At 49.5% G+C, this 22849-nt stretch overlaps 1 protein-coding gene across 1 annotated transcript in view; it reads right to left on the minus strand.

The window, feature by feature from the left end:
* The window catches only part of Col23a1 (collagen type XXIII alpha 1 chain), a 358601-nt gene that overhangs the window by 27740 nt on the left and 308012 nt on the right, over window positions 1-22849 (minus strand). Inside the window, exons 4-5 of the mRNA XM_076855794.2 lie at window positions 19801-19808; window positions 17916-17942 (exon numbers count right to left, since the gene is read on the minus strand). Of these exons, the coding sequence (XP_076711909.2) occupies window positions 17916-17942; window positions 19801-19808 (35 nt within the window). The remainder of the gene's footprint in view (window positions 1-17915; window positions 17943-19800; window positions 19809-22849) is intronic.

The following is a 22849-nucleotide window of genomic DNA, read 5'->3' on the forward strand; positions in this document are numbered from 1 at the left end:
ATTACTGAGGAGGAAATCTGAGGCCCATTGAGGGGAAGACCTCACCCAGGGCCAGGACCGAAGCCCCCGTTCCTGGCCATCCTTTCCCCTCTTGTTTGGCTTTGCAAGTCTCTGTTGCTCCCATTGCATCCCAGACAGTGCTTATCCACTGGCCTCCAGTCACCTCTTCTGGTGTGGTTGCCACCACAGACCATGCCCAGGCTCTGTGAGCATGGCGTGTCATGCCAGACTGTTGAAAACTATGCCTGACTCCTGCACATCGCGTGGACTAAAAGTGCCACAATGCAAACCAAGAGTAAAAAATGGTGAAGGCCCAGGATGGAGCTAAATAAAGCTTTCTTCTTGTTATTCAGACAGGAAGGACACAGTAAGCCCTTCAGATAAATCACCTGGGCATTGTCCACAGGTCCCTTCCCTGAACAAATACCTCTAGTCCATATATGGCCCTGGAGAACTTTCTAGAATGCAAATATGATCGCAGTGGTCTCCTGTTTGAGGTCCTCTATGGAATCTCACTCATGAAGGAAAACATCCAGATCTCCTAGTCTGGTGCCCAAATGCCCCCTCCCCACCCCAGGCCTGGGCACCCCCTATGTTCCACATGTCTTTTCATGGTACCTGTGTCCCATTTTGGCTTCTTCCATGGCTGGGACTACCTTGGGATCATTGCTGGGTTCTGGGACCCAGTTCCAGGGTATCTGCTAGGATGTCATGAAGCTCACAGACCCATGGTGTTTCAATTTTCTAGAAGTGTCTGCAGAAGGGAGCCCAGGATGTTCTTTGTTCTTGACCCTAGAGGGGGCATCTCAGTGCTGCCAGCTGTTGCTGGAACTGTTTGGTGGCCAGATTTCAGCTTAGAGTGACCACAGGGCTCAATGCTGCCCTCTGCCAACTCTGAGACTGTCCTTGGTGGGTCACTGATGGTACAGCCTTGGTCCCCATGGCTTCTTTCATGAGTGTGAGAAGCCTCTCAAGTGTCAGAAAGCCAGCTTTCCCATTGAGGGCCCTGCCTACGTTTGAGAGACAGAATGCTTGACTTCCAGACCTTGGAGTTTAGAAAGAGTGAATAGGAATCCAGGAGTGGTGATGCACAACTGTAACGCAAGCTACTCCGGAGGCTGAGGCAGGAGGATCATAAGTTCAAGGTTAGCTGGGGCAAGTTAGCAAGATCCTCTCTCTAAATAAAAAAATAAAAGGACTGGGAATGTGGTTCAGTGGTGGAGCAGTTGCCTAGTATGGGTAGGTCCCTGAGTTTGATCCCCAGCACTGTAAACTAGCTAACAAACACTAACTAACTAACAGATAGCTTCCCAATAAAGACAGAGGTGTGGTATAAACAGAGCGACTGGAAATGCCTATTATGGGGTTAGAGGAAAGTCAATTCCAGTTCCACTGGATCCCAAGCCAGGAGCTGATGGTTCGGGTATTTCTGCAACAAACACACGAACTTCACTCATAAATACTGATAGAAAAGAAAGTGCCAGAACCTGGTCTTTGGGATGGAGCAGACCAACAGCTCTGGCCTTGGTCTGTGGAGGTGGCCATGGATTCAACTGTGATGACATCTGAGTAAGAAGACTGTCCCCAGACCTCTAAATGAATTCTCTCCCTGAGCCTTGGAGTGGCTAGCTCCATGGCCCCCATTTCAAGGTCTGGCTGAATCAAGGCAAAGAAACTGACGTGTGAGCATCTATGAACGGTCTGTAAATTAGATGTTTCTAGGGGCTAAAAAAAGGGTTGAACCCGGCTTTAGTGCTCTTGAGAGAGGGACACACATCTCAAGGAACCAAAATTGAATAGGGGGTGGGGGTGTCCAGGAGCAGGGCAGGGTCCAGATTGTCCAAACCAATAACCAGCCAGTTCTGAGCAGAACAGGGGCTGTTCAGGAAGGGTAGACTCCCCAGACTGGGCAGATACCTGCCTCCCTGGGAGGAGAGGGGCTGTCTCTCTTATCAAGGTAGCCCCTCCCTGCCTCAGTGAGCATGATGCTGACCTGTTGATTTGCTACTCTCCTCACATCTCCAACAATAGCAAGAAAAGTAGCTGGGGTGGGGGGCAGGAGTACCAGCAACTCACATAGTGCAGGCAGGGGCTTGGGCCTTGCTGGACCTCAGTTCAAATCCCTCCTCTGAGCCTCAGCTTCCTCTTACAGCCCCCACACCACCGTGGCTGTAGGCTCTCCATCTCTGCCTGCCTCCTCCCTGCCTGATCAAAGCCGTAGAATCCACCAGAGGTTTTCAACGCCCTCTGCCCACTGTGAAGCCCCACAGCTGCTTACCAGCCTCAGGTCTGCTTTAACTCACTCTTTCCCTGAGGAGAGCAGCTGGCCTCCAGGATGCTTCTGGATGTGCAAGAAGCAACAAAACTCTGGGCTGCACATGAAGGAGAAGAGACAAAGCCTCCAGCACTGGCTCAGTCCCTTGTCTCACTGAGGGACCCACGTGTGCCAGAGCCTAAGTTATCTCATTTGTAAAATTGGAGGCCAGGACAAGTTCAAGTTGAGACCCAGGTCATTATCCCCTGTTTCCTCATCTACCCGGACAAGACAGGCAGCCCCATGGGCAAGCAGACATGGGACTGGGGTCTGCACTGGTCTGGCTGGGCCAGTGCTGGAACTGACCTTTGTGTGGCCAGCAGGGGGATGCCAGGCTGCTCTACCTGTTGACACCTGTTATCTTGGGGGTTTGTTCCCACTGTCCTTCACCCTATTGAGGTTTTTGTAAGCAGGGTTCCACAGAGCTATCTTTTGATAAGAATGAACAAGTATGACTTCAGAGGAGAGATTTCTTTCTATTGATGGATTAATCGCAGAACTGGGGATGGAACCAGGGCCTGGTGTTCTACATGCTCTACATGCCCAGCCCTTTTTACTGTATTTTGAGATAGAGTCTTACTAATTGTGCAGTCTGATCTTGAGCTTGAACTTGAACTTGGGATCCTCCTACCTCAGCCTGGCTTGAGGTAAAACAAGTTTGGGACATGGTGTCTGTGTCTCCATCCTTGGGACTTTGCAATACCTATCATCAGCCAGTGAAAGCTATGCTGATCTGTTCACTCCCTGCTGGGGAAAGGCCCAGGCAGGCCCTGTTATTCCCCACTAGTTCCGTCAAGGCAGAGATGAAGGCAGTACAGACCACGATCCAGGCTAAGACTCAGTCCTTCTGGTTTTGGCTCAGTCTTCCCTGATACCAGTTGGAACACCTCTAGAACTGAACTGAATCAACAAACTGGCTGTGTTTAGTTGCAAACAGGAGTAAATGCTCCAACATGCCAGAGTTGGGTGACTGTCTAATTCTCTGGTTGTAATTAATGCTGACAGCTCCCGTCAGGGAAATGGAGACCTCAAAATGCACAGGGAAGGGGCCCCTGGATGAGGGGCTTACCAGGATTATCAGTCCAGGGCCTAGTAATTATGCCACAGATGTTGACAATTCATCAAATTACAAGGCCGGTGGAGTCTGAGGTCCTAGCCTGGGAAGGGTGCATTCCTGTGTGAAGGCTCCCCGAGCCTCCTCCTAGGCTTCCTTAGGGCTGGCCAGTGGTTGAGGTGTGGGTGGGCAGCCTCCTCCAGGCAGGTCAGCACCATATGGTTCTGATTTCTTAGGCCAGGCTGCTTGCAAACACGTGAGCTGCAGCAAGGCTGTCCAGGGCTTAGCAATTTCCCAATCTTGAATTCCCTGACACAGGGCAAGGAAAGAAAGGGTCTTCTATGCTTAGGGCCGGCCCAGCTGCTGCTCATGGTGTAGTATTCTCCCTAGAGATCCTGGGATCTGGGGTGCTTTGTAGAGTGGGCTTGTGGTCACCTATTAGACCCTAGCTCATTGCAAGCTTTAGATATTTTTGGTACCTGGGATAGACCCAGAGGCACTTACCACTGAACCACAATCCCATCTCTTTTTAAATATATATTTTGTTTTAGAGCCAGGGTCTCACTGAGTTGCTTAAGACCTCAATAAGTTGCTGAGGCTGGCTTTGAACTTGAGATTCTCCTGCCTCAGCCCAAGCTCCTGGGATTACAGATGTGTGCCACCATGCCTGGCAAGCTGTAGGAGTTTTGCTGAATGGGGGCCCAGGAGCCTGCACCAAGGTGGGGACCTGCCTTACTTGTTTTATGGCCTGGCCTAGGCTGGGTCCTTGTCCACTCCTCAGCTGGATGGTGAAGGATTGGGCTTGGGCATTGTCTTTCCTGGAGCCAGGTTTGGTCCATGGCTCAAGCGGTAGCGCGCTCGCCTGGCATGCGTGCGGCCCGGGTTCGATCCTCAGCACCACATACAAACAAAGATGTTGTGTTCGCCAAAAACTAAAAAAATAAATATTAAAATTCCCTCTCGGGCTGGGGATGTGGCTCAAGCGGTAGCGCGCTCGTCTGGCATGCGTGCGGCCCGGGTTCGATCCTCAGCACCACATACAAAGATACTAAAATAATAAATATTAAAAATTCTCTCTCTCTCTCTCCTCTCTCACTCTCTCTTTAAAATAAAATTCCCTCTCTCTCTCTCTCCCTCTCAAAAAACCAAAAACCAAAAAAAAACCAAAGCAAAATAAAAATGCCTCAAACAAACATCTTCCCCAAACCCCCAAGCCTCCAAACATCTGAATTAGCTGCAACATTTAAACAAGGTGACATTTCATATCAACATCCAGAGTTTGGAATTTATTTGAAAAAAATGGAGATCTCACAGCTCCTGGCCCACACTCCTGCCTGATAATACCTTCTGTGCCAACTGCTTTCTTAGCTGGATACTACCCAGGGCCACAGGCTCTACTTCTGCCTACCACCTCACACCTGGCTGGTTGCCCTGGGGAGGTGATCTGCTAGCTATATAGGGACTTCTGAGGTTGTCACCTTTGGCCTAGAAAATCTCCCAGGTTCCTTTTGCCCATGTGATGCTATGAGGCCATGGAACCAGCTGGCTTCTATTTTGGGGCTGGGCATGCTCAGTGAACAGCCTGTGTGTGCTGGAAGCAATTACACCTATGTCCACGTTACACATCACGGCTGGGAGAGGTGGTGTTTACAGTGCTAAGCCTTTGAACCGATCCCAAATACCTGCTTAAGTTACACATTCATTGGTGGGGAGAAACATGATTACCCTGTCAGGTATCAGGAAAAATTGCTTCTAGTTGGGGTGGAGGGGAATGGAGGGCCTTGACTTCCACCGGGAGGATGGAGGATGGCATTGGGAATCAGCTGTGTCTGCCTGGGCTGCTTCTGGCCTTGGGTCAGTGGCTCAGGCCCATGGTGCTGGTCTGGCATAAGTCACTGTAAATAGCAGACAGGCCAGGGCCCCCCGCTGCCAGCATATTTGGGTGCTGGTCTTGGATGAGGTGGGGCTCTAGCAGCATGGGGCATACCAGAAGAGGGATGGTCAAAGCATGGCTTGAACTCCATGATGGACACCTTGGGACAGGGCTATGGAGACAGCTCACAGCAGTCTGAAGTTAAGGGTCCTTTAGCTCACCCTGTACACAGCAGGGATCCCTGTGGCTGCTGGACCACACCCAGGCCAAGCTCTTGCTCTGTCCTTGGTCTGATGGAGTCACCTGCTTCCTTCCTCTCCAGTCTGCTTGCACTTGATTCCCAGATTCCTTTTTTTGGCAGTGCTGGGGGTTGAACCCAGGGCCTGATGCATACTGAGCAAGTGCTCTACCACTGAGCTGTGTGCCCATCTCCAGTCTCTTTGACAGCCACCTATTGGGCCGCAGGGTGGATCTTCCTTTGTTTCTACAGACAACAGAAGCTGGGCAATTGTTACCCATGGGCAAATAACTGGTTAAAATCCTTATGAATCCAAAAAGTTTTTGTAAACTTTGAATATCCAGATTTTCTTGAAATAATATGTGGGATTGTCCTGCATGGGGTGAAGCACAGCATCTCATTTAAGTGGGACAGATGCCCCCAGTCCACCCAAGCCCCACTGTTTATGCTCTCCCACATCCAGCCAACCTCACCTACCTGTTGGGACCCTACAAAGCAACAGTGAGCTTATGAACCTATAACTTGAGCTCTGAGCCATCTCTCCAGTCCTTCCGCCCTTCTCCCCAGGACTTGGCTTCTCTCCCACAGCAGCCTCCACTAGCGTCCCTGCCTCCTGCCCTGCATACCCGTTCTTTTGCACAGGAGAGGGGTAAAGGATGTCATGATAACTGTTCCCACCCTGTAGGCCTCAGACTGAGATGCCCATCCTCTCTGGAGTCCATGTCCTTCTCTGAAAAGAGGCTCCAAGTTACAGATGGAATGGCTCCTCTGACTCTTGGCACACTGGGTGCCCGAAGAAGCTGGGCTGAAGGAGCAACTTGTTTGTTTGGCCAGTTCGAGGGGAGTGGATCTGGGAGATAGAGTGACAACACTCTTGCCTCCTTCTCTGGGCATTACCAACCCTGGTAGTTCAGTCAGATGCCATTATCATCCCTTTTTTATAGACAAAAAGGCTGAGAGCCAGGCACGGACAGGTTGGCCTGGGACCCAGCCCAAATGCCCCATCTTCCCGTCTCTCCTCTGGCTTCTGTAGCACCTGGCACATCCTGACCCTCTGCCAGTAGGGCCAAGTCCCACCCCTTGGTCTGCCATCCAAGGAAAACTGTATCCTAAGCACTTCCTTCCAGTGGTGGAGGTCAGGGGTACTGCCACGAGGGAGGGAGGTGGGAAAGCCAAGAAGGTGCTGGTAAGAGGGGAGCTGCAGGAGGACCCTCCACCCAGAGGACCCCACTCCCCTCTGTATCCCACCACAGTTACTGACTCATTGCTCTGTCTTCCTTCCCACAGTGACCATGGTGACTCTATCCCTGGGGCTCCAGTGCCCATCGAAGTGCTGGCTGAGGGACCTCCATGAATCTTGAAGTGTCCTTTCCCCAGTCCTCTAATCTGGGCTTGTGCCATCCTGTCCATTGAGTTAGGGTCCAAAGAGGTCCTGTCCAAAGAGGCACCATTGGTGAAATGACCCACCCTTGGTATGGAGATGACCTGTCAGGGTCACCTTCCCGCTAGACTCTCTTCCAGACAGGAGGGTGTGTAGCCCTGAGTTGCACACCTCCAGGAATGGGTAGCTCACTGCTTCCTGGGAATTCTGATGGGTGTGTAAAGTTTTTGTTGAAGCCCAGCACTTCCCAGGTTAGACCCTCCACCTTGCAACCCTGACTCAGTTATGGCCAGAACGTCCACAGGCGGGGAAGATGAGGCTCCAACTCCGGGGGAGGAGTTTTAAGCTGTCAGTCCCTCTCTCTCCACCTCTTTGGAATAAAGCCCCAGGTGGACAGGGAGCGGATGACTCCTCTGCAAGGCTGGATGCTCCAGTCATTTGTCCCCCTCATCAGCCTGGTCCAACTGGGGTACAACCCTCTATCTGGAGATCCCCCCTGCAGTTCTCCATTTGTCAGAACCTACTCGGCCTTTTGACCTCATCTCCCACCTTTCTTTTGTGGGGGCAGCACCTGTCACCCCACCAGACCAGACCCCAGGTTATAGGTGCTTGCAGCAATCTGTACCTTTGGGCCCCGGCCACAGTCCATGTGAGGCTGGAATTCATGTGAGTTTGGATATCTCTCCCACTAAACCATAGGCGCTAAGGGGGTAAGGACCCCTGGATGTGTTTCTCATCACTATGTCTCAAATGCCAAAGTGCCTCGAACACTGTGGGAAGGGGATAAATATTTGTTGGATGAACCAACTGTCAAGGGAACAATTCTATGAATGAAAGTCCCACATCCCACCAGCACAGGTGCCTGCCTGTGAGCACTAGAGGGCGCTCTTGACTTGATGAAGGCTGGCTGGGGGTTGACTCCTGCCCTGCGCTCAGTCTGGGAGGTCAGCCTGGATACTGAGAATGCTGGCCTAAGTGGGGCTCCTTTAGCCACAAGGGTTACCTTACTTGCATCTGTGACCATCATGGAAGTAGGAGCGATCATGCACTGAACCCAGTCTGTGCGCCCAGCTCTGTGGCTCTCATGGCATCCCCCTGGCTCTCCTAATGTCTGATGAAGCGGAGGCTCAGAGGATGCACCTGAGATCACATGGTCTGTGAGAACCCAAAGCTCATTGTCTCTCCACTGCATGGGCTGGACATGGGGCCGGTGCCTGATTTCAGAAGTTGGGTGAAGCGGCTTCATACCCCCATAACTGCTTTCTTTTAAGTCTTTTTCCTTGGGCTCTGGGATCTTGTGCAGGTCTGTGAGCTTGTTTTCCAGAGCAATCGACTCAGGGTGCCGTGGGGATGATTTGCTGTCTGGGTAAGTGGGAAAATGTGCCTGCCAGCCACGAGCCTGGAAGGTAGCCTTCTGCAAAGACGTCATCACAGATCAACCAGCAAAGCGCAGGACCTATCTTCACCTTTGCCTGGCCTCCCACAGTGCTGCCCCTGCTCAGTGATCTCCCAGAGCTGGATGGGTACAGGAGGACCCCAGGCTGCTGCCAAGGAGATGCAAAACACTTGAGAGGGCAAATGAGGTCCCTGGAACCCAAGGACAGGCCTCTCTGACTGGGCATAGCCACTCCTGTCTCTTGGCTGCCACCTATGTGACATTCATGGGGAAACTGGGGACACAGTGCTAGGCCAAGACAAGTGGCTAGACTTCAGGTGTTCCTGCCCCGTGATGAGCCCTAGGGAGAAAGGATGACATGGTGGCCCTTTCCTGCCAGCCCAGCTTTGTCTCCTTGGGTTCCAATCTGGGGGCCATTTTTGGGGACTCAGGAGGTCTGCTTTCATCTTGTTCTTGCTCTGCCCAGAATCTGGGGGGGCTGGCGAGTGGCCCTGCAGGGGTCAGATAAAAATGAACTGGAAGATGTTGAAATCTAAAAAAACAGATGAATTTGGGGTATTACAGATGAATCATTTAACTAATTACATTTTTACAATCAAAGCTGTTTTTGAACTACGAGAGTGCAAGAAAGCATATGGGTGTGTGGGGCTCTGTGGTCCTTTTTTGTTCACTTGATTAATTCCAAACAGTCCAACGGAGTTATTCATTTCAAAATTGGTCCCAGGCCGGGGGCCTGTCTCACAGACCACATTTCAGCCCCGAGCTCACGCTGTCCCCTGGGCTTTGCCTGTCGGTACTGCCATGACTGATGCCGGAGACGACAGGCAGCCCCAGATCCCTTGGCTCTGGTGAGTTTATCCAGATGGATCCTGTGGACAGTGTCAGCCTGGGAGATGCTGGCATGCGGATTCTGAGGCTGCCCACCAGCTCTGTTTCTCAGTTCTTGAACCTCATCACGTGAATTACTGCAACCCCCTCCCCCTGGGACCCCCTTCTCCCATGTCTGTCCTGTAGCTGGGGAGGACCTTTCAATGTACAGGTTGAGCATCTTGTATCTGAGGGTTCCAGGTTTTGGGTTTGTTTGTCAAGTTTTAGAACGTCTCCATGTACACAATGAGGTATTCTGGGGATGGGACCACGTCCGTCTACATACAAAATTCATTTACATTTCATATATAGTTTATGCAGAGACTGATGGCAAATTTTTTTTTTTTTTTTGGTACCAGGGATTGAACCCAGGGATGCTTAACCACATCCCCAGCCCTTTTTATTTTTTATTTTGAGACAGGGTCTTACTGAGTTGCTTTGGGCCTTGCTAAATTGCTGAGGCTGGCTTTGAACTTGAGATCCTCTTGCTTCAGCCTCCAGAGCTGCTGCTGGCTTTACAGGCATGCACCACTGTGCCCAGCCTGAAAGTAATTTTTGGGGGGATACTGAGGATTGAACTCAGGGGCATTCACTACCGAGCCACATCACCAGCCCTATTTTGTATTTTATTTAGAGACATGGTCTCACCGAGTTGCTTAATGACTCGCTTTTTGCTGAGGCTGGCTTTGAACTTATGATCCTCCTATCTCAGCCTCCTGAGCCGCTGGGATTACAGGCATGCACCACTGAGCCTGGTTTGATGGCAATTTTATACAATATTTTCAGTGCATCTGTCTTTTGACTGTGACCCATCCTGTGAGGTCAGGTGGCATCGTGGGTGCTCAGATTGTTTCAGCTTTTGAAGTATTTCAGATGTTTGGATCAGGGATGCTCGACCTGCACAACTCTGTCCATGTCATTTAGGGGCTTCCATGGCTTCTGGACTCTGCTGGGTGGGCATGGTGAGCATGTCATTTGGGTGATTCAGCATCACCCTCTCTCCTTTCGCTGTCCCCGGGGAGTGTGGGAACACATTGTGCCTCTGTACTCTGTTCTTAGCAGCACGGAATGCCTCCCATCTTGTCTTCCCACCAAACTCCTACTCATCCCTCAAGACACACCTCAAATGTCCCTCTTCTGTGAGGTGTTCTCTAGTGCCAGGCAGAATTCCTCTTTACTCCTTGGGGCCCAAAGCCCAAAGTGTGTGTTATAGCCCTGCTCAATGCACTGTAAGGTTCTCTGTATGAGAATTTAATTTGTCCCCCAAAGGCTTATATGTTGGAAATTTGGTCTCCAATTTGGCCATGTGAACCTTTAAGAAGTATGGCCTAATGGAAAGTCCTTAGGTCACTGGGGTGTGTCTCAGGAAGAGACCTGACTCTGCTTCCTGATTTTTTTTTTTTTTTTTTGTGGCATGATTATCGATTATTGCCCCAATTACATTGTGGGGGAGAGTGCTGTGGCCAGGGTTCCTGAACCCAGAGCTTGCACTTGCTGGGCTCGAATTCTACCAAAGACTCACTCCTCCAGCCTTTGGCTTCCTGTTTTGAGATGGGATTTCTTCCTTTCACACGAGTCCCTGCCATTGTGATGCTGCTATCTGCTGTTAGGCCCTCACCAAAGGCCAAACAAATCCTCCCCTTCTCCCACCACACCTAATCTTAGATTTTGAACCTCCAGTTCTGTGATCTGCCTCAGGTATTTCATTATAATAATGGAAAATAGACAGATATAGGATGGAATATAGACCTGTGAAGTGCTGCACAGATCTGATTCTTAATGTTTTCATCCAGGCCAAATATCACATTTTGCAAATGTAGACACCGAGGCCCAGAAAGGTAGGGATAGAGTTGTGCTCATACTGGTGCCTGGTGGCAGTCCCCTGGCCTGCTTTGGCTCCATTCAGCTGCAACTTGACAGGGCCAGGATCCTGGCCAGCAAAACACAATTGGACATTTTATCACAAGGGGATGATCTTCTTTCTGATTTCTAATGATGGCTAAGACAGATGGATGAATGAGAAATAGGAGAGAAGGTAAAATGGAAAAATGGACTTTACTAGACTTTTTTGGGGTGTATGTAAAGCACACCCCAAATTTTGATAATAGGGGTTACCAAATGCACTGTACAAGAAGAGAGCTCCAGGGATGGATAAAGACAAGAATGAGCAGGAGAAACTGAGCATTCACTCTGAATATCTGTTTCTCTGGTAGGAAGAGGAGAGTGACCCTTTTGCCAGTATATAGTCCTGGAGTCCTGATCTTGTGGCTGTAACCAGCTCACAGAGAGGCTGGTTGGCTGGTGTCATGGAGTGGGATCCTGTAGTGTGGGCACTAATAGGCTTTGGCATGCAGGTGGGCTGTGTGTCTCGTCCTGTTACCCTGTGTGCTCGGGACTCGTCATTTGTCAAGCTGGGCAGATACCACTGGCCTCTCAGGGTGGGAAAGCATATGAGTGTGCACCCAGTAAGCACTCAATACTTGCACTTGCTTCCCGGGCACATTGGGAGAGCTTCAGGGAATGAGAGGTGACAGTCTTCTTTTGTGCTCCTGAAGAAAGCATTAGGATGAGGGGATCTCGGACCCTTGGCAGCTGTCTCTAGGGCCAAGTGTCTCTGTGCTCCTGTCCCTCGCTAACTTGGTCAACCCCTCACTGTGACCCTCAAGGTTCTACTCTGTGTGGCCCCCAGAGACCATCTTATCTTCACCTTCTCTTGACTCACTGGCCTCAAGTGTGCCTGGACACATGAAGCTTGCTCCAACTTCCTGACCCGCACACTTGCTTTTTCCTCTGCTGAGAACACATCTTCCCTAAGATCTCTGAATCTTTTTCATCATTTTAAGTCTCAATCCAAATGTCATCTTCTCCAAGAGCTTCTTAATTATTTAACCCAAACGATACCTGTTTATCTACCCAGCCAGCATGCTCATCACATCCCAGATTTTTTTCTCTTCTTAGCACATTCAACTATATTCAAGAACTGTTTGCATTATCTTCTGAAGTTGCCAATCAGACCAGAAAGTCATGAAAGATCAACATTAAGAGTCAAGAAAATAAAAATACTAGAAGAAGCAGCAAGGATTTCAAGGCAGGAGATGGAGATGATGAGAAAGTCTAATGTTTTCTGTGCAAAGTCAAAGTGGAGACAGACAAATCTTTTTTACCTTAGTCAGAAGTTAGACGAGTTGTTATAAATGAGATTTAGGAAGATCAACTTGTGCCTCTAGTCATTCTTTCCTCTCTATCCCACACAGCTCCAAAGGCTGCCACTAGATCTGACCCACCATTGTTCTACCCCAGTGTCCTGCACTGGGCTTGACATCAACCAGACTTGTTGAACAGAATCAAGCCTCTTATTTATGAGATGGTAAAATCACTTGATTAACATAAATGCTGATTATTGCCCCAATTACACTGTGGGGAGAGTGCTGTGGCCAGGGTTCCTCTGAAGGTCCCATTTTTGATTCACAATGATCTACCCTGAGAATTCCCCCTTTGATGCTGATTCCGTGATGTCCGCTGTCCCTGGATCAATTGGCAGCTGAAAGATCTGGGGAAGGTTGGTGATTTCCTCTTTAAACTCTATACCTGCAATTCCATGATATACCACCAGGTGGCAGTTAGGACTACACAAACTTTATCAAAACTAGTTTGATCTCTAGGACTATACTTCTAGTGCAAATGTACCTCAAATTAAAACAAGATCCATACATATACGCATATATTTTTTAGACTTATCATATTGAAATAAATTAAATAATACCCACAGTTGGCCAGAGTTTGGGGAAACGGCATTTTCATACGCTGTTGGTGGGAATGTAAATTAGTGCAGCCTCCTGGAGGGCAATTTGGCAATACACATCAAAAGCCTTAAACATGTGCAAACCCTTTGGTACAGCAATTCGACTTCTAGACATTTATTCTATAAAGATAATCATGGAAATAAGTCTACTTTTATTTCCAGGATGTTGACTCTAAGGATGAAACATTGTCAATATAAATAGTATGACTTGGAGACTCGTTAAATAAATTATACATATGATTAAATACTATGTAGTTATTATATTCTATGAGGATTTTTAATGATGTGGAAATATCTCATGATATATTAAGTGAAAAAGATAGTTTATAAGAAAGTGTGTTTCTTGTGATCCCATTTTTATGATAATAAATATTAAAACAAGCTGGCATATAAAAAGTCCTAGAAGAGCAACAAGCAAAATATTGAGAAGACTTATCTGTGGGTAGTAGGACTAGAGATTAGTCTTTTTTTGTGTGTGCTTTTCTCTATTTTCCCAAATGTTCTGCAATAGACGTGCACTATTACAACCAGAAGAGTGCTGTTAATTAACCCTCGGAAACAGAGAGGTCAGGCCGGCCTCTTCAGGGAGGGCATGACAAGGTGACCCCAGGGTCCTTGTCAGCTCTGACCACCTTGAATCTACAACCTGGCCCACAGATGTGGGTGGCCCCTGTGCCCCATGTCCCTTGGCCACTTGTATTTCTGCACATGTGGACCTGGTTTCAGCTGAGGGGCCAGGAAGGGTGAATGCAGAAAATGCAGGCGACATGATCTCTGCCACGGCCCTTTGCTTTACTCTGTTCTTGCTCTTATTTCCCCCTAGAAATTAACAAGGTTCTGGCAGAAAGAACAAATGTCCTCCTTGAGGATGGTCTTAAAGTTTATTAAGATGCAAAAAGAAACAAAAACCAAACCAAATACTAAAAAAACCCAACAACAACAAACTTCTCAACCAAAAACAAACAATAAAAAACAAAACAAAACAAACAAACAAAAAAAACCCAAACTTTTTCTCAAACTGACCACTCTCAGAACCATTTTTCTTTCCAAATGCCTCAAATGTATGTTCAGTCAATTAGAATGATTTTATATCATCATCTTTCCCTCCCCCTGCTTTTCATTATTTCTTTTTTTAATCTTATTTTGGGTTGAGGTTGTAGCTCAGTAGTAGAGTGCTTGCCTAGCATGTGTGAAGCCCTGGGTTTCATCCCCAGCACAATGAATAAAAAGATCTTTGATTGATTAAATTGAGATGTATTTTAATACATGCATACAATATGTAAGATTAGGATGATTTCTTTCTATTTCTCTCTCTCTCTCTCTCTCTCTCTCTCTCAATACTGGGAATTGAACCCAGGGATGCTCTACTATTGAGCTACATCCCCAGACCTTTTTATTTTGAGACAGGGTCTCCCTGAGTTACTGAGGCTGGTCTTGAATGTGCAATCCTCTTGCTTTAGCCTCCAGAATTCTTGGAATTACAGGCATGAGTCACTGTGCTCAGCTGGGATGATTTCTCAAGCCTGTCTTTCCTTCTGTTGAGATATTCAGTGATGAGGAAGATAGTGATACGTAGGGAGGGGCTGCCACACATTGGACTGCACATGGGCTTTGCAGGGATCTTATTTAATCCTTCAATTCCACAGGTGTGACCTCCCCAGGGTTCTGAGAGGTCAAGGACCTGTCCGAGTCCACACCACTGAGCTAAGAACTGGATGTGCGCCTGACCAACTTGAAGCCCATGGTGATCCTCTGTATAAATGAGGGGTCTCATAAGTGGCCAAGACCACTTGGCACCAGGCAGCCTCCCCAACCTGGGATGGCTGCATGGAGCCATCTGTAAACACGTTTCAAGCCAAGAGCAGGCCAAGCTCTCTTGTGCTCCACAGCCAAGAGATCAGTCTTCAGTTCAAAACATGTGGGTCCCCTGTGCCCACAGAAGTCCTTCCCTTCCTTGCATGGGCCTGCTTTCCCTCTATGCAGGGAAGCCAAGCAGGGTGTCATCCTACCCCATGGGTCTCACAAAAGAGATGCCCATGAGGGCGTTTGGAGGCCCGCAGCTTGGTGAGCTTGCTCCTGATGCTTGCTCACTAATATCCTGAACCAGGAGTGGGCCCCGCCCAGCCAGGGAAGACGCCCAAATCTGTGTGGAGAGGGGGGTCTGTATGACAGTTGGCCAGGGAGGCCTCTGGAAAAGGTCAACTGAGGTTTGTGACACCAGTGTCCTGGAGATTTTGACAGGGTCCCTTTATCCCCCACTGGGCCCAGCCTGATTGGGACTTCTCAGTGATTAGAAGGAGCTGCTATCAGGACCAAGGCTCAGAGCTGCCTGCAAACAGGAAGTGAGGAAGGCTCGCTGGGTCCTCACCCCTTTCCTTTCCAGGAAGCTCCCAGCTTCAAGCCAGAGGGACACTTGGGTTCCATATATCCCCATCCCTACATTCCCAGATGCCAGCATTCAGAGTCCCTTCTCTGGGACAGGCTTGGAGCCAAACATCTGTCACAGAATGAACTTCCTGTTTAATTCCCAGCAATCCTGTAGTGTCCTCAGGTACTGGCGACCTTGGTTTGCTGTGACCTGTGGCATTCTGGGTACTTGTGACCTCATTTTACCCAAACCCTGGCTCCTTAAGAAAGGGACCTTTATCATCCTCCATTTATAAGGAAGGAGCCGGGAACTCAGGATGGCTTGGTGGCTTGGCGGCTTGGTGGCTTGCCTGCGGCTCCACACTGATGAGTGGCCAAACTAGATTCAAACCCCGGCTGCTTAACTCCACACCAGCCTCCTGCCTGCCTGTCACCCCCAGAGCCACCAGCTACCCCCTAACCTGACCTGGTCAAAGGAGGAAGGCAGGGAGAGGAGAAGCCTCTAGAGGGGACAGATGCCTCACTTTGGAAAAAGTGTCACCATCATCAGCCAATATCCTCTCTGATGCTCACAGCCAAGGAAAAGGGATCCCAGTCACCCTTTGCCCAGAGGAAGCAAACACGGGGCAGGAGGGAAAGTCACCAACCTCCCAGCCCTCCCCTGTGGATGTGTGGATATGCAGAGGGACAGGGTGCCGGGGGAGCATCTGCAGAACTGGGGACAAGTTCTGGGCAGGGGAGGGCAGTGAGCTGCGGCTCCATCAGCCCCAAGATCGTGGGGTGGTGGTGGTGGGACGGACAGCTTAGACCTCACAGTGACATGCTACTAAGCTAGGACGTTTTTAAGCTAGGTTCATATAGGCATTCTCTTTAAAAATTTTCTTTCTTTCCTTTTTTTTTTTTTTTTTTGGTCCTGGAGATTGAACCCAGAGATGCTCTACCACTGCTCCCAGACCTTTTTATCATTTTGAGACAGGGTCTCACTAAATTTGTGATCCTCTTTCCTCAGTTTCCCAAATTGCTGGGATTACAGATGGGCTCCATTAAGTGCAATTTTGATCTGAGAAAATTTCAACGTAGGATGGGGTTCCAGGATGTAAGCCCATTGTAAGCTGAGCAGCATCTGTGAAGAGAGACCCTGGAGGGGCAGTTAACCAGGTCTCCGGGAGGAGCTCTGTTAGCAGTACGCCAGTGCACCTGAGCTGGGGATGCTGATAATCTCCCAGTGGGAGGCTGAAATATTTTAGCAAAAGCCTGTGACTCCCTAAGACTCTGGCTGCCATGTGCAGGATTGAGGACCTGACTGTTTCCTGATCAGGAAGGTGGCTGGGACCGGGGTAGGACCCTGACCCCAGGATGCTCCTGGGGGGTGAAGCGGATCATGGCTCCCTTTCACATTTCATTCTTTCTTCATGCAGAGCTGGGGGTTTCCTTGTCTGAGATGCCAAGTTGGCTGCTGCTGGGGGAGCTGCCTTGATCAACTGGGAGACCCCAGGCTACTCTGGACCTAGCACGGGGTTGCCCCGGGCATTAGATCAACGTCCCCAAAGTTTCTACCCAGTCCTGGAGGACTGAGTTTGTGACCTACTTTGTGCTTTATGCATAGCTGTCATCTCCTCAGTCTCGTTTACTCCCAAGTCTTACACAGCACAGGAGGCTTTCATTACCCTATTCACAGAGCAGGAAATGGAAGCTCAGAGAGGGTGAGTATCTTTCCTGAGGTCACCCAGCCAAGAGCCCGTAGAGATGCAATCCGAGTCCAGGTCTCCCTGATGTTGGAGGCAGTACTGCTTTCCCTGGCCTACTGGGAAAGCATCTGCAGAACTGGGGACCACCTACTTCTGTCGCCAGCCCATCCTGACCCTGGATGGATTGGGTCATTAGAACGACTTCTGAATCAACCAACATTTCCCATCCTGCTTCTTCCTGTCCCGAAGGCACAGAATGTCTGTCTCTCCATATGATGGTGATGCTAAGTGACTCTTCCGCTGGCCCCACGCCTGCTCTTTCCGATGCATCAGGACTTCTGGATGTGATTGGCACAGTCCTTAACCTCTGCAGGACTTGACAGTGTCAGGGTCACATCCTCTCTTAATTCTGATGTGGTGCCCCTGAGGCCTGGGCTGGGGGCGTCTACTCCAAGTGTAAGGTGACTTTTAGCTGAAATGTGGAAGATCCGAGAGGTAACGAGACCAAAAAGGCCAGACTGGATCAACCGAAGCCCTGTTCCTGAGTGGTGACATGCCATGGGGGGCTGGGACAGGGATCCCCTGCCCACTGGGTAGAGACTGGCAGTCAGACCCTTTGGAAAAGGCATGTCCCAGCCACAGGCTGCACGCCCTGCTCAGGGCTGGCACTCTGTGCTGCAGGGTACAGCGTTGGGTGGACTCAACGCTTCTGGGTCATCCATGGGAAGCCTCTTTGCTTGTCTCCAGGGCAACCTGAAAATCTGTGTGGCCTGAGTCTGTGCAGACCTTGTGCTAAGTCCCCTCCATGGAAAGATCACAGCTACTCAGGAGCAGAGAAGGAAGATAGGAGAGGAGAGAATTCAATCAAGGCTCAGGGAAAGGATATCGGCTTAAGAGGAAAGGGCAGAGAGAGCAAAAAATAAATGACAAATTACCGGGTAGCCATCTCGTCCTGATTGCCCCTGTGGTAATTAATATGTCATTAATAATCAGACTTTCGGCAGAAAACCATCTGGCAACACTTAGGACTCAGGGCCCAGCATCCCCCCCTCCACGTTCCGCACGGTTTGCAGCAGCAGCTGCTGTTGGTGGTAGCTCGCTGTTTTAAGGGGGAGAAGCCTAGGGCTCCGATGGTCTGGGGGACAGAGGACCCTTTTCCTGTCTCGAGAGTCAGGCAGCTGGAAGGGGCGTGAGCCTCCACTGGAGCCACCAGGGTGTGCACTCAGGTGTGTCCCTCCCACGTCATCTGGGGCATATGGTGAAGACCATATGGGGACACGAGGTTCAGGAGGGCACTGTCCCATCTACCATGACTGAACCAGGAACTGAAAATATTCCTTACGTTGGACTTGTGGAAATACTCATTTCCTCCCTGGTTCCAGTGGGATGGGGTGAACTGGAGGAACAGGGACATTTATGGCTACTGGCTACTTCTCTGTCCCCCAGCAAAGGTCAGCCCTGATTGCAAGTTGTCGCTCGAACATTTCTGCATTTGTTTAATACATCTAGTATTTCAACAACCAAGTCAAAAAACAATCGCTCAACCACCCTCTGTATTTTGCATTTCAGCGAGCTCACCCCCAGTCTCCGGGGGACAACCAGGAACATCCCCAACAAGGAAACCTCCCTTGTGGCCAATACGTCTATGCATTTTTTTGTTGGCTTGCTTTTTTGGCTCAAAGTGGAGCTACATGCCTGGAGAAGCCCAGATCCAGAAGGGTGCTGATGGGGGAAATGAACTGGGATAAAAAGCAGTCAAACCCCAAAAGGGCTCAGCTGAGAAGAATTCCTTTGGAAGGTTCATTTTGGTTCAAGGGGACTGTCAATGTGCTTCTTGGATGGACTCATCAGAATTTATCAGGTTCTGAAAAACTGCCAAGAGGAATCCAAGACAGAAGCATCTCCGGGCCTGGAGAATGTGAGATTTCCAAGGCCACGGACAATCCTGCTTCCAAACTGCCCCTGGATGACTGAACTGAGGGAAATTGTGGGGCTGCTCAGTGCTTTTCCTTACACCCTTCTTAACCACAGTGGCACTTTTCTGCTGCCATCTCAACACCCTCATCAGTCACTTAGGCTCATGAGGTCCCAGCTGTCTAAGCCAGGGAAGGAGACATTCTGGTCAAGAAGGAAAATGAACCCTGGACCTCGTGACGAAGCCCAATTCATTCCTGAAAACACTGCCTGACTCTCAGCCTCCTTTGCCAATGCTCATCTGATAAAAAACATTTTAAAATATCAGCAACTGCAGACCATTGCACAAATACAGGCCTGGTACTTGCATTTCTGTGCACTAGGTTGAGCCAAAGATTTGGTAAGGAGCCGCCAGGCTCGTGCCAGTCACAGGATGTTTCAGCAGGCAAATCACACCCACAGCTTCTGGGCTTGCCTTGCATTTTTCTAAATAAAGAATATGGCCCCTGTCTTAGATGGATATTTTTCTTTTCTTCTTCTTCTTTTTTTTTTTCCTCTAGTGCTGGAGGTCAAACCCAGGGCCTTGCACGTGCTAGGAAATCTTAGCACTGAGTTACACCTCTAACACAATTTTTTTCTTTTTTTTAAATGTTTTTTTTAGCTTTATATGGACAGGATATCTTTATTTATTTTTATGTGGTGCTGAGGATCAAATCTGGTGCCTTATGCATGCGGGACAAGTGCTCTCTACCTCTGGGCCACAACCCCAGCACTCATTTTTTTTTTCTTTTTTTTTAAAGGATACATCTTTCTAGACAAAAATTATTTTCATGGGTGTGCTATAGAGAGAAAAACCGAATAAATGTCTTATCTTTCAGGAGATGAGCACAAAGCCAGGACACTTACTGGAGGACCTGCAAAACACAAGCAGAGGAGCCACCATCAGCATTGAAGGCAGAGAAGGTCCCTTTGCCTGTTCTCAGCACAGCTACTGGTCCCCTTGCCTCTTGCCAAGGTTTTAACGGTGTCACAGATATTGTCTGTAATAGCTTTACAAACAAGTGTCAGTCCCAAGGCCAAGTGGCAGAGCAGAAGAGGCATTTTTGTCCTTGGAGGGGCCGGGATGGTCATGTGGGTGGTAATGACATTTGCCACATATATTGGTTCATGCATTCATTCGAGGAAGCTGGTTGGTGCTCATTCACGTTGGGTTCTAGCAACTGAGTAAGAATTGACCTTGTTCCTGCTTGAAAAATAAGTTTTGGGGCTCACCATGGGTTGGCTCATTTCTATTGAGGGAAAACACTTTGGGGAGAGGTAAGGTCACATGGATCTGTGAGTGTGAGCAGAGTGGGGGTGGGGGAGGCCTGTGGTCCAGCCCTGGGGTTAGATGTGCATGAGGACATTGAAGGGGACAAGTCTAGAAACATTGGTGGGCGAGGGGTTGGTGCGTGTGTGTGTGTGTGTGTGTGTGTGTATGTGTGTGTGTGTGTGTGTGTGTGTGTGTGTGAGAGAGAGAGAGAGAGAGAGAGAGAGAGAGAGAGAGAGAGACACAGATAGATTGAGGAATGGCTGTAGTTGGTTAGTGATGCCATACATTCTGGAAAGTGGGCTCCAGAACTGGCCCAACCAGTGACTCCTCTGTTCCTGTGAGACCTCAAACCTCACTGCATAATGAGGCCACATACAACATGTGGTCAGTTGATCAATGAGTATTTGTGGATGGTCCACTGTGAGCAGGGAGCTGCCGGAGGTAAAGAATGGGACCCAGTAGTGAGTACAAGGGTCAAGACCTTTGACTCATGGAATGTTTATTCAACAGACAGACACTTAAGAAAACCATGCTGGGGGGAAGCACAGGAAGTTCCAAGCACTCAGCAAGGAGCTGCCCCAGGATGGCCGACTCAGGAAGAGGGATGGGCCGAGTCCAGGAGGTGAGAGAAGTGAGTTAACAGGGTGAGGCAGGGGAGGGAGGAGTGCTGCAGAGATGGAACAACCCAAGATCCCTGGGATTTTGAGGAACAAGAGAAATGGAGCAGAATGCAGTGGAGGAGGGGCCTGGGTACAGAGTCCAGCCGAGCAGGGGGTGGGGGAGGGGGGTGGGGGATGAGGTGGGGTGAGGTGGGGGTGGGATGGGGTGGGGGGGCCTGTTTTCAAGTGACAGGCGGGAGAGGGCTTGATCCTAAGGACAAAGGATGTTACTGATGGGTTCTGCATGGAGGAGCAATGAGGGGGGCTCATAGGTCACTGCAGGTGTCCCTGTATGGATGATGGTGGTGACGGACAGGTGAGAGTCAGGAGGACAGATAGGACTTGCTGAGTGACTGAATGGGGGGTTAAGGGGTGTACGGAGGAAGGAAAGACGACCAGGATTTTTGGCTGAGAAAACTGATACACTAATCCTCAAGAATGGCAACACAGGGTCAGGGAGGTTGTGGTTTTGCTAACTACACCGGGGAGCAGAGCAGGGCGTTGGCAGCTAGGACATCCCATTGACCCTTCCTTTTCAGCCAGACCTTGCTTCTTATTTTACATAGAAAACAGAAGCTTTGGGAGAGTCACCCTCACCTTCCCAAGGCCAGACGTACACGGCACCTGTGCCTGTGCTCACCTGCCTCTCCACGTGCATGAGTTCATTCCAAAGGACTGACTCACCTCCAGTGAGGGCCAGCTTCCTGCAACGCCTTCCCTGGGTCCCTCCCTTCCCCTCTCTGCTCCCTGTCTATCCCAGTCAGCTCACTCTCTCAGGCTAGATCCTTCCCAACAACTTTGAAATGCGCTCTAATCCCATGCATAAAGAAAGCACCTTTTGGTCCCAATCCCCTTCTATGACTACCCTATCTTTGCCTGCTCCCTCGAAGCCAGATTGCTTCCAAGAGGCCTCGACGCTCACTGTTCTTGAACTCCTCATCCTCCACTTAATTGTGACTCTCTGATTTGGATTCAACCCATTCCTTCTCACAATGTCTCCAACGACCGGCCTCCACACCAATGAACCAAGCCATTTTCTCCTGCTCATTTTACTTGGCCTCTAGGCCGAATCCCCGCTGCTGACTGGTGGCTCCTCCTTTGACTTCTTTTGGTGCTAGGTATGGAACCCATGCTCTGCTCTACCACTGAGCTACATCCCCAGACTGACTGAAAGGTTATTGAAGCAGTTGCTTCCTGTGGCTTCCAAAATGTCAAATTCCACCCACTTTCCTGGCCCCCCAGTCTTATGTGTGAAGTTTCCTCAAGGCTCAAGGGTGGGCTCTAGCTCCTCAATTCACTTCTCTGCTGGTTCTTCTCTTCTGTCCTCTTTAAGAATCTTATCCATGCTGTGGCTACCCTCTGCAGAAGAGTCCCGAATGTGTATCTCCAGCTCTGACTGTGCCTCTGAATCCCAGTCTCCCTTTCCCAGATGCCCACTTAGCATTTCTTCTTGAATGATTCCATTTCCTCCAACACGTGCACAACCACACTTCTGATCTTCTTCCCTAAGCCTGGCTCCTCTTCCATGGTTCCTGGTCTCAGTGAAGGATGTCACCCCCATCCAGTTGTGTGAATTGGAAAAGGAGGGCCCACCCTGGATATGCGCTCCATCCCCAATCTATTCATGCATCCATGGTTTCTTCTGCTTGTTTTTAAGTTTTATTCATTGATTTCTGAGACCTGGTCTCACTAGGTTGCCCAGGCTGGTCTCAAACTCCCAGGCCCAAATTATCCTCCTACTTTAGCCTCCCAAGTAGGTGAGACTATCAGCCCATCGTTTCCTCCTCTGGAATCCATCCACTGATCTCTCTCCACAAACCCTAATCCCTCTTACTACCATCTCTTGACTGCTGCAGTGACTCCCAGCTGACATCCTTAGTCACTCATTCCACAGATACCAAGTGCCTGCCCTCTGCCAACCACTGTTGTAGGTACCTGGGATACATCAGTGAAAATAGCCAAAATCCCCATCTTAATGGAGTTT

The sequence above is a fragment of the Callospermophilus lateralis genome, chromosome 5 (assembly GCF_048772815.1).
Source record: "Callospermophilus lateralis isolate mCalLat2 chromosome 5, mCalLat2.hap1, whole genome shotgun sequence".
NCBI lineage: Eukaryota > Metazoa > Chordata > Mammalia > Rodentia > Sciuridae > Callospermophilus > Callospermophilus lateralis.